Source organism: Terrapene carolina, unplaced genomic scaffold (genome assembly GCF_002925995.2).
Source record: "Terrapene carolina triunguis isolate 2854851 unplaced genomic scaffold, T_m_triunguis-2.0 Scaffold58, whole genome shotgun sequence".
NCBI lineage: Eukaryota > Metazoa > Chordata > Testudines > Emydidae > Terrapene > Terrapene triunguis.
In genome coordinates this window covers 77,301,231-77,315,373 of record NW_020664409.1, presented here as the reverse complement: position 1 = coordinate 77,315,373, position 14,143 = coordinate 77,301,231, and the positions used below count along the sequence as shown (strand labels likewise).

The 14,143-nt window shown below is 39.2% G+C and overlaps 1 protein-coding gene across 1 annotated transcript in view; it reads right to left on the bottom strand.

Annotated features, from left to right (window-relative positions):
• VPS13B (vacuolar protein sorting 13 homolog B) overlaps positions 1-14,143 on the bottom strand; it is a 953,533-nt gene that overhangs the window by 166,365 nt on the left and 773,025 nt on the right. Inside the window, exon 35 of the mRNA XM_026663381.1 lies at positions 7,726-8,133. Coding sequence (XP_026519166.1) covers positions 7,726-8,133 — 408 coding nt within the window. The remainder of the gene's footprint in view (positions 1-7,725; positions 8,134-14,143) is intronic.

Here is a 14,143-nt window from a genome sequence, read left to right as displayed (position 1 = left end):
GTGACTGACAATGAGCTGGTAATACCATGAAGGTAAGAATAATATGTGAGCTTTCATATAATGGCACTTTTCATCTTTAGATGTTAAAATTTTTTAGAAAGGTGGCTAAACATCCATGTTACAGATGAGGTAATTGAGCTCACACTTTTAAAAGCATCCACTAACTTTGGGTGCCTCCATTTTTGGATGCTCAAATTGAGACACTTAGGGTATGTCTACACAGCATTTTGGAGCCTGCAAGAGCAAGCATCCCAGCCCTGGTTGACAGACTCAGGTTAGCACTCTAAAAATAGCTGTGTTGTTTGGAAGTTACAGCTCAGGCTCTGAAGCCTGGAGGAGGTCAGGAGTAGCCCCCCAAATCTGTTACCCCAGCTGGGGTGCTTGCTCCTCCAGGCTCCAAAAGGACTCAACACTGGAGCGGGAGGTGTAATTTCTAGCTTGGGTAGACACGCCCACATCAGCGGTCATTGAGCAAGCATGCTAAAAATACCAGTGTACAGATGGCTGCATGGGTGGCAGGACAGGCTAGCTGCCTTGAGTACAATTTGAAACCTTAGGTACGTACTTGGAGCAGCTAGCCCATCCCACTGCTTGCCCTGCTGCAGCTATTTAACATGACAGCTCCATTAAAAGCTAGCATGGGTAGGTCTACCTGAGCTGTAAATTACATCTCCAGCTCTGGTGTAGACATTCTCTTAGGAGTTGATTTTCAGAGGTGCTTAGAACTGCTGCTCCCATTGATTTCAGAAATAGTTGTGGGTATTCAGAACTACTGAAAATCAGGCTGTGGGCATCTTAAATTGGGCACTCAACAATGGAGGTAGCCAAAACTAGTGGGCAGCTCTGAAAATGTAGGCCTAAATAATTAGCCCAAGGGAGAGTTGGGATTAGAGTTTAGGTCTCCTGACTCCACACTATGTGCTTGATTCACCTAGGTCCCAGCTGCTCTACTGAAACAAATGATCCATGTATTAGATAAAAACATGTTTGTAGTGTAGTCATTATACAGAAAAATACAGAATATTCAAAAAAAAAAAAAATCAAAGCACAACCCTTCAGCTATTATACATTTTCTGGTTAATGCAAGTCTTCTGTGGATTCACCATGAAAAGCTGTAGTATGAGAATAACAGAGCTTCCACTATTGTTATACATAGCATATGCAGCTATACAACAAAATATAAAATAAAACATCCCCAAACCACAAACCCAGAAATGAAATTCCCATCTCATACATTAAGTATATGTGATTGCTTTCATTATGAAGGTAGTAACAGAGATTGAGAAAACAATGCTATTTGTTCTGAACAAACATAAAATAGTTTGATTCAGTTCCATTTGGAAGTCATCCATTCTTTGGAGGTTTAGCTATGTTAATTAGTGGTCCCACACATTTAGAACACATTTTCTTTCTTAAATCAGCAACCTACAGTTAGTTTGCAATTTTTTAAAAAAACAGACATGCCAGTTCATCAGTAGCAACTCAGAACCCTGTTATAAAGTAACAGTAGGGAATCTGACCAGGGATTAATAGTGGTACTCAGTCCTGGGATTAGGTGGTGTCTTGTTTCATGGATTTTAGGCCATCTGTTCTTCCCTCCTTTTACTTCTGCAGAACGATAAACGCACCTCCACCTCAGGGACTATAGAAAGGAATTAGAATTCTTCTGCTTTTCATTATCACAAGATTCAGTAACTCATTTCATTGTCAGGATAATCCCCTTTTACTCTTTCTTTTGCGCTTGCAGGGTATGCCATAATGACAAATAAAATCCCAGATGTTAGAGACCTGCTGAGGTCTCCACCTTTTCTTGAGTGTTGGGTTTAAGCTACTTGGGACATAGTGTCAAAACTGACAGGACCCTGATGCCCACACCCAATATTCATTAAGGTTTGTTAGTGATTTGTATAGCTGTCTACAAGCTGCACTTCCACTTCAATCCTCAGTGGCCATTTAAATATTTAGTTTGTCCTCTGGCTTTTACTGACAAAGAATTCATTTCCTATTGTTCAAATGTTGGAAAGAGTTTATATTTCTTTCTAAAAGTAACAAAGGTCTTCTGGGTGTTGTAAATGGCTTGTTACTGCTGCATATTATTTTAGGTAGTCATATCTAATTTAATGTTTTATTTCCCTTTAGGCTAACTTGCATATCTGCAGCATCCAAAGGCTATGACAACGCCTTAGCAAAATTTTCTCAAGAGGACCAGTTAACTGTGAAATGAAAAGTTTTGTATCTGGTTTATACCAATTAATATCCACATTTTATTTTTTATATTTATAAAAAAGATCTTAAATCCGTTACATTTTTAATTTGTGACTAGTAGAAATACATGCAATTTTCACATGAGAAATTGAATGGGGTTTTTTGCCTCTTCTTTGCATGCTAAGATAATTATATCTGCATAATAGAGGAAGGGCAGTGAAAATTATTTACACTGTTACTCTTTTACCAAGAAAACAATTCATTAGATTTTTCGTGGTATGAGATCCTAACATCCCAGGTATCAAGCAGAGAGTCTTCTCTCTTGTGCCCTCCTGGAACAGGGAACTGGTCCTGAGAGAGTCTACAGTTTTCTTCTTTTTCACTCTGGAGACAGTATGGTTCCCAACCTCTCTTCTACATCTTACCCAGGTGGGTGGCTCCAATTTCAGAATCAATCTAAATTAGCTAATGGGGCACGTGTGGGGGATATTTGCACCCTGCTTTCTAGAATTTATTGGTGAATCTCTGTGAGTTATCCAAGTTTTAATGACATGAGGCACTACACAACAATGAGTTCTGTGCCTTGTGTGAGGTGCTGAGCACCATCAAGTGCTACTGACTACAGTGAGACATGAAGGGTGCAAGACACCATGTAAGAGACGGCCAGCACCTCACAGGATCAGGCCCATTGTAATTCCTCAGATTGCTCGTGAACTTGGGCTTCCTGGTCAACAATACAAATAAAGTACCTGCAAGTTACCTGAGCAAACTCACAGCATTCACTATTTCAAGATGTGGCTCCAAATTTACCCAGGTAAAATTGGAACCAAATGTTAACTTCTGTCTTTAAACTACATACATTGGTTACAATTAAATTATTAATTTACCTTCACATTTAAACTACTGTCCTTGAATATGTCACAAAGTTATAACTGTTGTCTTTACTAAACTTAAATTAAAACTACTGTTAATGATAACCTTAGTCACAGAGTTTTCTGCAATACAGTACATCACATTCTATAATAATATTACATTACTAAAACCACTCAGGACTTTGCCATAACTATACAGTATAAGTATTCTAGCAGAAATTGGAATCGTGATTAAAAGTCACTGTTGTATTAGAACCTGCAGAGTGTCCAAAAAAATGAAGTCCCTTGAAACACTAATGGGATTTGGGGTTGTATAATATTGCAACAGACTAAGTGGAATGGAGGTTTTATATTTACCGGTAGGTCTAAAATATCCATAGTTGTGATGTGTACAATCACTATTGCAATTTATCCCGTCAAAAAGTGAAAAAAATAATTCAACTGATTAGCCATTGTATTTTTCAATTTTCTTCTTAAATAATAGGATGAAAAAAAAATTAGAAGGTTTTGAGTTTGCATGGTTAAAGCGGTACTAACTTTAAATGTCCGGGGGGGGGGGGGGGGGAGAAGAGAATAGTTTTTTACAAATTACATCTGGCAAGCTTCTTTGTTAATTTAAAACAAAACAAAACAAAATAAAAACAACTTCAGTCATTATACAAGGTCATAAGCTTTTGTTCCCTCCCTCCCCCCCGTAAGGGAGGAAACAAGCCGACAACACATTCCCATGTGTGTTTTTCTAAATAATTCTTAGCACATATGAGTCCTCTAGCATTACAAACCAACTTCATCTCTTACATTAAAACTCATCTGGAAATGAGGCCATTTACACTGTTTATAAAACACTGTCACATAAAATGTGTAAAAAAACATTTTTCACTAAAAATAGCTTGCGTAAGTAAGGGATTAGAGTAGTTTCTACTGAAATAATTGTTCCTTTGTAGTTTTTTCCATGATGTTTTTTGAACAGTTTTTTTAACTATGTTTATTAAAGTCAGCACATCAAAAAGGATCAAAGAGAAAGCTAGTGAGAACCAAAGAAACCCCAAGTGTGTTGTGTTGTCTCACTGGGGAGTTATGCAGATTCAAGTAAACAAGTGCAAATTGTTGAGGTTTCAATGAAAATTTTCTACAATTATTGAATCTGAAGTCATTCTATATAATAACATCTGTACAACAGATGGCCATACTGTATAAAAGGCAAGCAATGCTCCTTTTTCTTTCCCTGTTTTAACAGTACATCTGAGATGACTACTTTTGTCACTGTGCTCAGTTTGGTTCAGTAAATAATTCGTAAAATGCAGCTGCTACAGATGGTCACAATACTTATATGACTATAAAATCAAAGACACAGTAAAGTATTTGCGTATTAGTTTCATACTATAAAATATCGGACATTAACCCTGTTCAACTCAAAAGGTAAATCTATAAAACTTTTTTAAAAGAAAATTCTGAACAACTGACATATTTTAAATAGTCCTAGCTCTCAAAAATCTGATTGACACAGCTACTGCATTTTTCCATTCAGCTAACTTGCATGATATTTTTTACATTTAATAAAACAATTCTTGCTAGTAACTGCAGTATTCTTGTGTCTTGTGAAGATCTTTGAGACAAAAATATAATTCAAGTCCCATCACAATATTTTATCTTATTTCCTAAAGTTACCTTTAAATGTATTAAATAAGGTGTTTTGAATGTAATTCTTTGAAAATGTGTTTTTCAGTTATTGAAACTTAAAAACAATTTCCCACATTGCTGTGTTGGAATTCAAAAGCTCGTGTGTACGTGATGTGTTTTTCTTCTTATAAGACAGAAAGATACACTAATTTTAATAGGAGAAAAGTGAAGAGAGTCTGTTGATCTCACTTTATTATCTAGCTAGGTATATTATTCATATTAAAGGATTAGCTTGCATTTTGATTAGATTCGGCACTATGGCTTTATTTAAAAGTGCTTGCCAGAATAAAAACACACTAGAGACTTGAGTGTAGTTTACCGCATTCAAAAAAACCAAACATAATCTGTCTCCTGGCACTGCCTGAAAGATTAAGAAATACAACTTTGTAGCAGAATGTTTCTGAGGTTTAATATGCAAGTCAAGGTAAGTCCTTCTGGGAGGATGAAAACTCAGGGGGAAGTGATATACACTGCTGAGTTTGCCAAATTGCTTTAAAGTACAGTGACAGAACAGGCTTGGCTTTGATATATAGAAGCTTATGTGGACACCATAATGTACCATCGGAGGGATAAAGTATGAGTACGACAGAAGGGAAGTGACGGAAAGAAAGAGGATTAGAACACACAGAGAAGGCTAAAACTATGTAAAGGATATTAAAAATGCCCTTTACTCTACTCTATTGCTGCTCTTTCCATACGAGGATTGAGATACGATTGGAAAAGCGTGGGAATGCATTCACTGTTCCTGTCTGTACTGCAATTTATTTGTGGATAAATCAAGAATTTCAGCCTCTAGCACTTTCATAGCCTTTCATGTTCTATGAACCTTGAATTTTTCATTTTTAACTTTTAAAACAATAAAAAAGCACTGAAGTTTATTGGCCTGAGCAGGAATATTTCTGATGAAAAAGAAATAAATCACCTAGTTTGGCCTAGAACTCATACTTCTCAGCTACAAACCATTTTCTTTATCTCTTAAGCTACACTGCCAGCTGGCTAGGTCTGGCTAACTTCCAGATCATGTAAATGCACCATCTTATTAGTTTTACTAAGAGACTAACCAATACAGTTTATAAAGTGGTGTAAAAATCCTTAAAGCTAAAGAGGAATCTATTTATGTTTGGCGTTCTGCTAATTCTACTTACGGTGTGAAATTCCTCACATTTTTGGGCCAGTCTACACAAGAGTAGCTGTGCTGCTGTAGTGCGTCTGATGCAGACACTCTATGCCAGGAGTCGGCACCTCTGGCACGCAGCTCGCAAGAGTAAGCACCCTGGTGGGCCGGTTTGTTTACCTGCCACGTCGGCAGGTTCGGCGGATCGTGGATCCCACTGGCCGCGGTTCGCCACTCCAGGCCAATGGGGTCTGCAGGAAGCGGCGTGGGCCGAGGGATGTGCTGGCAGTGGCTTCCCACCGCCCCCATTGGCCTGGAGCGGCGAACCGTGGCCAGTGGGAGCTGCGATCGGCCAAACCTGCGGACGTGGCTGGTAAACAAACTGGCCCGGCCCGCCAGGGTGCTTACCCTGGCGAGCTGCGTGCCAGAGGTTGCCGACCCCTGCGCTATGCCAATGGAAGAGAGCTTACCCATCAGCATAATTACTCCACCTCTTCGAGTCCTTCTGGGACTTGTGTCGCTCAGTGGGGTGGCTTTTTCACACCCCTGAGCGACATAAGCTCTATCGACATAAGCGGTAGTGTAAACGTGCCTTAAGTCTCACAGCAGTGACTTTTCTGTGTGTGTGTCTGGGTGCCTAATTCCCATTGATTTTATTGATTTCAGTGGGAGTTAGGTGCCTAGGCGCTTTTGAAAATCCCACCACATGTCTATCTGCATCTTTAGGTACCTAAATACCTTTAAAAATCCAGTCTCTAGTATCTACTGTGGGGAAGTTCTAATTTGTCTCTCTTGTATGCATAGCACATTAGCAGCATTTCTTACAGTATCCATGTAGTCAGAATTCAACCCAGAATTATGACAAATTAATAATAAAACAGTAGCAATAGTTACAGTACTTTGCAATTTATCCCAGGCCCTCAAACATTTTACAAATACCACTAAACCATATAACATCCCTGACAGGTACAGGAAGTACTGAAACTATTCCCTACATTTACTAATGGAGAAACAGAGGCAGAGACAGGTTAGCTTATTGGTTCAAGGCCACACAGTGAGTCCAAGGCAAAGCCAGAAATAGTATTCAGTAATCCTGAATTCCAGTCCCGAGTTCTAATTACTACACAATATGAAAAAGAATACAGGAGAGGGCAGGCTTGGCTTCTCTAATACCGGTGAACTACTGTATAAAATTGTAGTTCTAAAATTTACAGAGTTTGAGTGGGTTTGGGGAGGAAGGTTGACTTTTTTTTGGTGGTCTACTGGTTACAGTAAAAGACTGGAAATCAGGATTCTTGGGGCTAGATTCTCCATTCCACTAAAGCCACTTTGTGCTATGTAAGCTGTGCAAAGTGCCTTAAAGTGATGGGAGAAAGCTAATGGAGAATTCCAGAACACTCTGCCAGCAGAAAGCTGGTGGAGACAGCACTGCTATCTCCTGTGTCAGCCTTCCCCACCCCCTGGGCTAAAGGGACCAGGAGAGAGGTGGGGAGGACAGGACAGAGAGCGGAGGGAGATGGGCAGAGTGGAGCTCTACTATCATAGGGAATCCTCTAGTATCATAGGGAACCTTATACTAGCAGCATAAATTAGGGATGCCCCTGTGTAGCCATAACTTGTTCCAGGTCAGGCAGCCCTGAATCAGGAAACTGCAACCGGTTTACTGAGCTCCACATCAAACCCCAACTCCTACCTCAGAGTAGAGAATTAAGGTAATTGGTTCTGCTGCTAACTACTGTGTTACCTGGAGCAACAAACACAAATCTCTATCTCTCACTTTACCAAGCTGTAAAATGGGTAACATAATGATACTTATACAAATAAGTAGCATCTTTCATTGTTAAAAGCTCTTACCTGTAGTTTTATGTCCAGCTTTGACATTCAGACTTCCATTGAGGGTTGATAAAAATGCTAACAGGAAAGGTTTATTCAGGTGTGGCATGGTTTCCATAGAAACAACCATTTGAGCAGTATGAATGGAAATCTTTTGAAAACAGGAAACAACTCTCCACAAGTTTTCTTGGACTGAAGGCATTTGCTCTCCATTAGCACTTACTGCAGGTGGAGAATCCTTTCTACTGGAACATTTGGGTGCTGATATGTCATCCTTGATTGGAATGCTATCAGCTGAAGAAGCAGCCTCCTTGCTAGTCTCATAGTCATTTGTCCTAATGATTTTCTTCAGAAAATGATTTATTTGATCAAGTTTGACAAAGCTCAGGTTTGCTTTCAAAGGCTTTGATATAGCCACATTCATGTCAGCTGCAGAAAAGATTTGAGAGAGACAAAAACATTATCAATTACTCATTTAATGGAAAAAATAATTACCATTTATTTGAAGTATGGAGGGAGAATATTATTTCTCTGGCTGATTTTGACATTTCAATAAAATTACTAAAAACAGTGATCACTGTTTGAATGGAAGAAATCTAACACAATCTTATGTTCTTGTTTCTGTTCAGGGATCATCACAGCCTTATGAAAAGACATAGACATAAACTCCAGTGTGTAGAAGGGTAAATACATAAATCTGTGTGCATCAGACTGAAAATATATATTCCTCATTCCCTTGAGTTTTTGTCAAACAACTCTAGTGGTACTGTATATAAACTCTAAAGCTGACAGTGGAAATTTTCACCACACTTAAATTGATGGATAATGTGTATACTTTTTTGGTTTTTTACTCAGTGGTTATATCATACTGTTTTAAATGTATTTTGTACTTAAATGTGAACTGTAAAGCAAACCTAAAAAATTAGTTATGCTTAATCTCTGCTTTGGGGAAACATTCAGGACAGAAATAATGTAACCTTTTATAAATATTTCCCCCCTCTGTGAAATCTTCTTGGTACTTCCTGCGAAATTATATTGATACTTCCTGGTTTAATTAAAATATCTCACAATGCATTATTTTGAGAAATCACAATAAAATGAATTTCATGGGTTGCAATGACATTTCTAATAGTTGTGATGTTATATTCCCGCAAATTACCAAGACGATTATGTAGGTGGGCAGCAGAATTTTTTGGTTAGTTAAATCTTATTTTTATGCTGCTGAACACTTCTCGGAGCCAGTGAGTTGGGGCTTTCAGCACAGGAATCCAGGTTTATCTCAGTTTTTATTGTCCTGGCCACACAATAAGAAAGACAGGGGGCAATGGATGTGGTTTAATTAAAACAGAACTTTACCCACTTAAAATATATGGGAATACCCAACAACAAATCATACAGTGCAGGCCATCAATATTTCCTTAATTGTTTCCCCTTACTTTCAGTCCTCCTCCTACCCAACCTGGTTCCACGTAGCCTATTACTGGGACCCTGCTGCCCTTCCCTCATATAAGGATTAAGGGGACTAGAAAAAAGGAGGGAGATGGCTCCCCACTGTACCAGACATTAAGAGCCCTGAACTCACTTCCCCACCTCCTTTAAGAGATACTTTCCTCTAAATCTCCTTCCAATCCATTTTTTTCTGATAACTATATCCCTTCCATAATGAGTACCTGCATTGGGCATCTGTCAATTTTTTTAGTTATTACATTGTGACATCATAACCTATCCCCTCTGCCCCACCCCACCATGTCCCAGACCTGCTGTGGGGAAGGCGAAAAAACCCACCCCATGTTGGGCATCTGGCAGTGAGGGAAAAATTCCTTCCCAGCCCCCAAGTAAAAAGGAGACTAACATAATGCCCACAGCAGATCATGAGACAACCCGGTTCTACTTCTAATCAGTCTGCGGGAGGGTGGGTGTTGCCAGCCTGTTCACAGTGACAGAGGGCTTCTCCGCAACTGCCTGGGGTACAAGTAGCCCTCTCCCCCAGGTCATCTGGAAGGGCAGTGTCTCCATACACATATCTGGTCCAGCTACTTCCTGTTCCTCCCTGCCCATGTAGGTAATTTTCCCCCTTCCTCCTCTTTTGTACCAATTGCAGAGGGAGCCCCTTGTAGGGGCAACAACCCCTTTTTGTCCAGTCAGCCAGACAAGAAGCCACTGCATACAGTTGCTGTGAGTACATTTTTGCCTTGCAGTTCAGCTTTCATTCAGTAATGAAGAATGAAAAATTGTAGTTGCCCTTTTAAGGAAAAAAGTTTATTTTTTTCTCTGTACAGTTCTTTTCAGTTACAGAGCACAATGCGATCACTTTCACTCATGCAACTCAGCTGTCTGAAATGTTCACAACAAAATACAAAACTGCCTGATTTTAGGTTTTGTTACAAGTTCATGTTGCAGACAGTTTGTTGAAAGGTTCACATAGGTTGATAAACCTTTAAATCAAAGCTGGGCCAAGTTTCAAGTTTGAAATGACCAGCTTGTTCTTTTAAGACAAAATCATTTGAGATTTGTGGTTTAGCCAGATGAACTCAGCTCTTCTGCTTCTCAGGCAATCTGAAACTTTTTACCTCAAGGGTAAAGGGCAGCAAGATTAGGTCCTTACACCACAATTCAGAAAATCACATAAGCACACACTTAAGTTTACCACTGATTTCAACAGGCTTAAGTACATGCTTAAAAGCTTTCCTGAATCAGGACCTTAGTCTCTAAAAGTAAAACTAGGGCTATTTTCCTACAAGGACAGGACATAAACTTGCTAATGGGAAGGTCGGACTTCCATTATCTCTTTAAGGAAACAAACGTGGAATTCGAAATAAAGCCTTCCTGGAAAAATATTATTAATGCTTCATTGGCAGCCGTTAGCTGTAAGTTACAGTTGAAAAACTATTTTAATCATAACTCACCATTTTAATTAATACCTTTCTGAAAAATTTTCCTTTTGTGCTGAAACTTTCCATGTTGAATTGAAAAGTGTTACACTAGCTAAGACAGGTAAATAATAGAAAGGCACATATATAGGCTAGAAGGATGGGCACAAAATAACAAAATAAGTAACAACTTGAAATAAACTGAGAAAGAAGGGCATGGTAAGTCACGGAGGTCCAGATTTTTAAAAGTATTTAAGCGTACTGCACTCAGTGTTGCAATGCTTAACTGATTTAGGAGCCTAAATCTTAATTTTAAAAGGGATTTAGGCATTAGGATCCTAAATTCCCTTTAAAATTGAGGTGTAGGCTCCTAAATCAGTTAGGCATTGCAATGTTAGGTGCAGCAACACCTAAATAACTTTAAAAGTCTGGGCCTAAGACTAAATCTCTCTGATTTTCTCCAGGACTCTCCGTCCCAAATAAACAAGGAAATATTTTAAAAAGTAACAGGTTTCAGAGTGGTAGCTGTGTTAGTCTGTATCAGCAAAAAGAATGAGGAGTACTTGTGGCACCTTAGAGACTAACAAATTGATTTGGGCATAAGCTTTCATGGGCTAAAACCCACTTCATCGGATGCATGCAGTGGAAAATACAGTAGGAAGATATATATACACAGAGAACATGAAAAAATGGGTGTTGCCATACCAACTATAATGAGAGTAATCAATTAGGGTGGACTATTATCAGCAGGAGAAAAAAAACTTTTGTAGTGATAATAAGGATGGCCCATTTCAAATACACCTCTACCCCGATATAACGTGACCCGATATAACACGAATTCAGATATAACGTGGTAAAGCAGTGCTCTGGGGGGGCGGGGGAGGGGGCGCGCGGGGCTGCACACTCCGGTGGATCAAAGCAAGTTTGATATAACGTGGTTTCACCTATAATGCAGTAAGATTTTTTGGCGCCCAAGGACAGTGTTATATCGGGGTAGAGGTGTAGTTGACAAGAAGGTGTGAGTAACAGTAGGGGGAAAATTAGCATGGGGAAATAGTTTTTACTTTGTGTAATGACCCATCCACTCCCAGTCTTTATTCAAGCCTAATTTAATGGTGTCCAGTTTGCAAATTAATTCCAGTTCTGCAGTTTCTCGTTGGGGTCTGTTTTTGAAGTTTTTTTGTTGGAGAATTGCAACTTCTAGGTCTGTAATTGAGTGACCAGGGAGGTTGAAGCGTTCTCCGACTGTTTTCTGAATGTTATAATTCTTGACGTCTGATTTGTGTCCATTTATTCTTTTGTGTAGAGACAGTCTGGTTTGGCCAATGTACATGGCAGAGGGGCATTGCTGGCACATGATGGCATATAGCATATTGGTAGATGTGCAGGTGAACGAACCTCTGATAGTGTGGCTGATGTGATAGGTTCTATGATGGTGTCCCTTGAATAGATATGTGGACAGAGTTGGCAATGGGCTTTGTTGCAAGGATAGGTTCCTGGGTTAGTGTTTTTGTTGCGTGGTTGCTGGTGTACTTTTACACAAAGCAAAAACTATTTCTCCATGCTAATTTTTCCCCTACTGTTACTCACACCTTCTTGTCAACTATTTGAAATGGGCCATCCTGATTATCACTACAAAAGTTTTTTTTCTCCTGCTGATGAAGTGGGTTTTAGCCCACGAAAGCTTATGCCCAAATAAATTTGTTAGTCTCTAAGGTGCCACAAGTACTCCTCGTTCTTTTTTTTTTAAAGTAAAAAATCTATTAGTAAATTTTCAAAAACGCCTAAGTTTCCAAGTCCCACTGGGATTTGGATTCCTAAATCACCTAGACATTTTGGAAAAACATACCCTATTAGATCATCTTTATACATCAATGAAGTTGCACTTATGGACCAAATTCAAAATATTTGTTGGTGTTGCTTCACAGTTAAGCATGTGAGAAACTAAACTGGAGGAGAGACACCTTATTTTTCAAGAGCATATTTGACTATTGATGCTTTCCTGTAGCAGTATATTCTACTTCTGCAAACAGCAAGAATAAATGCATCCTAATATACATGTTCCACAGGAGAGGTGACAAGATAAAATCCTAGAGCATTCTGCATGAGAGAGCCTTAAAGGAGAGATGAGTAATTGCCCAGTAGTACTCTCTTGGGATCTCTCAGACAGAGAAAGATATAGGGATAGATTAGTCAGAGAGATTGGACTGAGGTGCACTTGCAGAGCTGAGTAGGAAACTTGCACAGCACCTGTCTCATTATGTCTGTATTTAATTAGTGCTATTAGTCACTTGTTTTCATAAACCCTGAATTCATCCAAAAAGCTATAAAAAAAAAGTTAGCACTAAAACACAGGATCAAAGCAAGCCAGGGTAAGTGGATGGCTTCCCTGTTTTCCACACTGAAACAGTGTGTGTCACACAGCAAAATATGTTGTCATGCCTGATAACATGACAAAGTTTTATGTTAGGTTATTATTATACAGTGAATCAGGCCTAACAGAAATTGGTGGGTCAGCCAAGAGCATAATTGCAGAAACTATAACATTGGAGCCTTTATTGCAAATATTTTAACAATCTCATAATGACAAAGATTATGCAACAAGATTCTTTGGCATTTTAAGTAAAACAAAAAAAATAAAAATAAAACTGAGCAATCTACGTGATTTTATTGTTTGCCCTGTTTTATACTTTCTCCTTAACTATGAAAGGAACATTAACATTCACTCTGAGAAAAACTTGTTTAAGTGATGGACAGAATATATATCAGTGGAGATTGGTGGCATCTTACAGCACCAGAAAAAGATCATAATGGGTGAAATTTTCAACCCCTTACTTGGCCCCTTCACGCCAGGTAAAAGGGCCATTGCATCATAAAGGGGCACTAAAAACCATGGATAGAGGTGGGAGAGAATTCCCCAGGTGCAAGAACTAAGAAAGACAGCTGCAGACTGTCCTTTGAGGGCACCTTCACAAGCCATGGCACACGGGTGGGAAGGGCACGTCGGGTGTAGGACCACAGCACGTAGCGCAGAAGAGATTCTGGGCAGTGTTGCTGTCCACAGGCAGGTGGACACATAGGCTGCAGTAATTTAGACAGTCCTTCAGAGCTATCTAAGTTACACTAGAATCAGGAGGGAGCAAAGGTGGCTTATAGCTACCTTAGCTCTCTTCTGAAGGGCAAATTCTCTGCCCTGAAGCACAGAATCTGATTCAAAACAGGATAGGCAATTCCCACCCCATCGTGGTCTGAGGCTCTCCCATTGCAAATAAACAATAAAGGGATCCTTAACAAACTGGGGTAAAGTGGACTATTCCAAATTACATAACTACATACGAATAAAATGTATTAGAGGATCTCATGGAAAAATATTTGCTTCCAGTAAAAAGTGCAATTAATTAATCTGCTTTCCTGTTTGCTGTACATTTCTCTCCATTCCCTTGCCACATATCTTTAGATTACCAAGTAAATCCAGGTCTGTCAGTTATTAGTTTCTAATTACCCTTCACAACTTTCTGAACAGCTACTAGGAAACAGAATGATGAAATGACTATTGAGTTAAAAGGAGA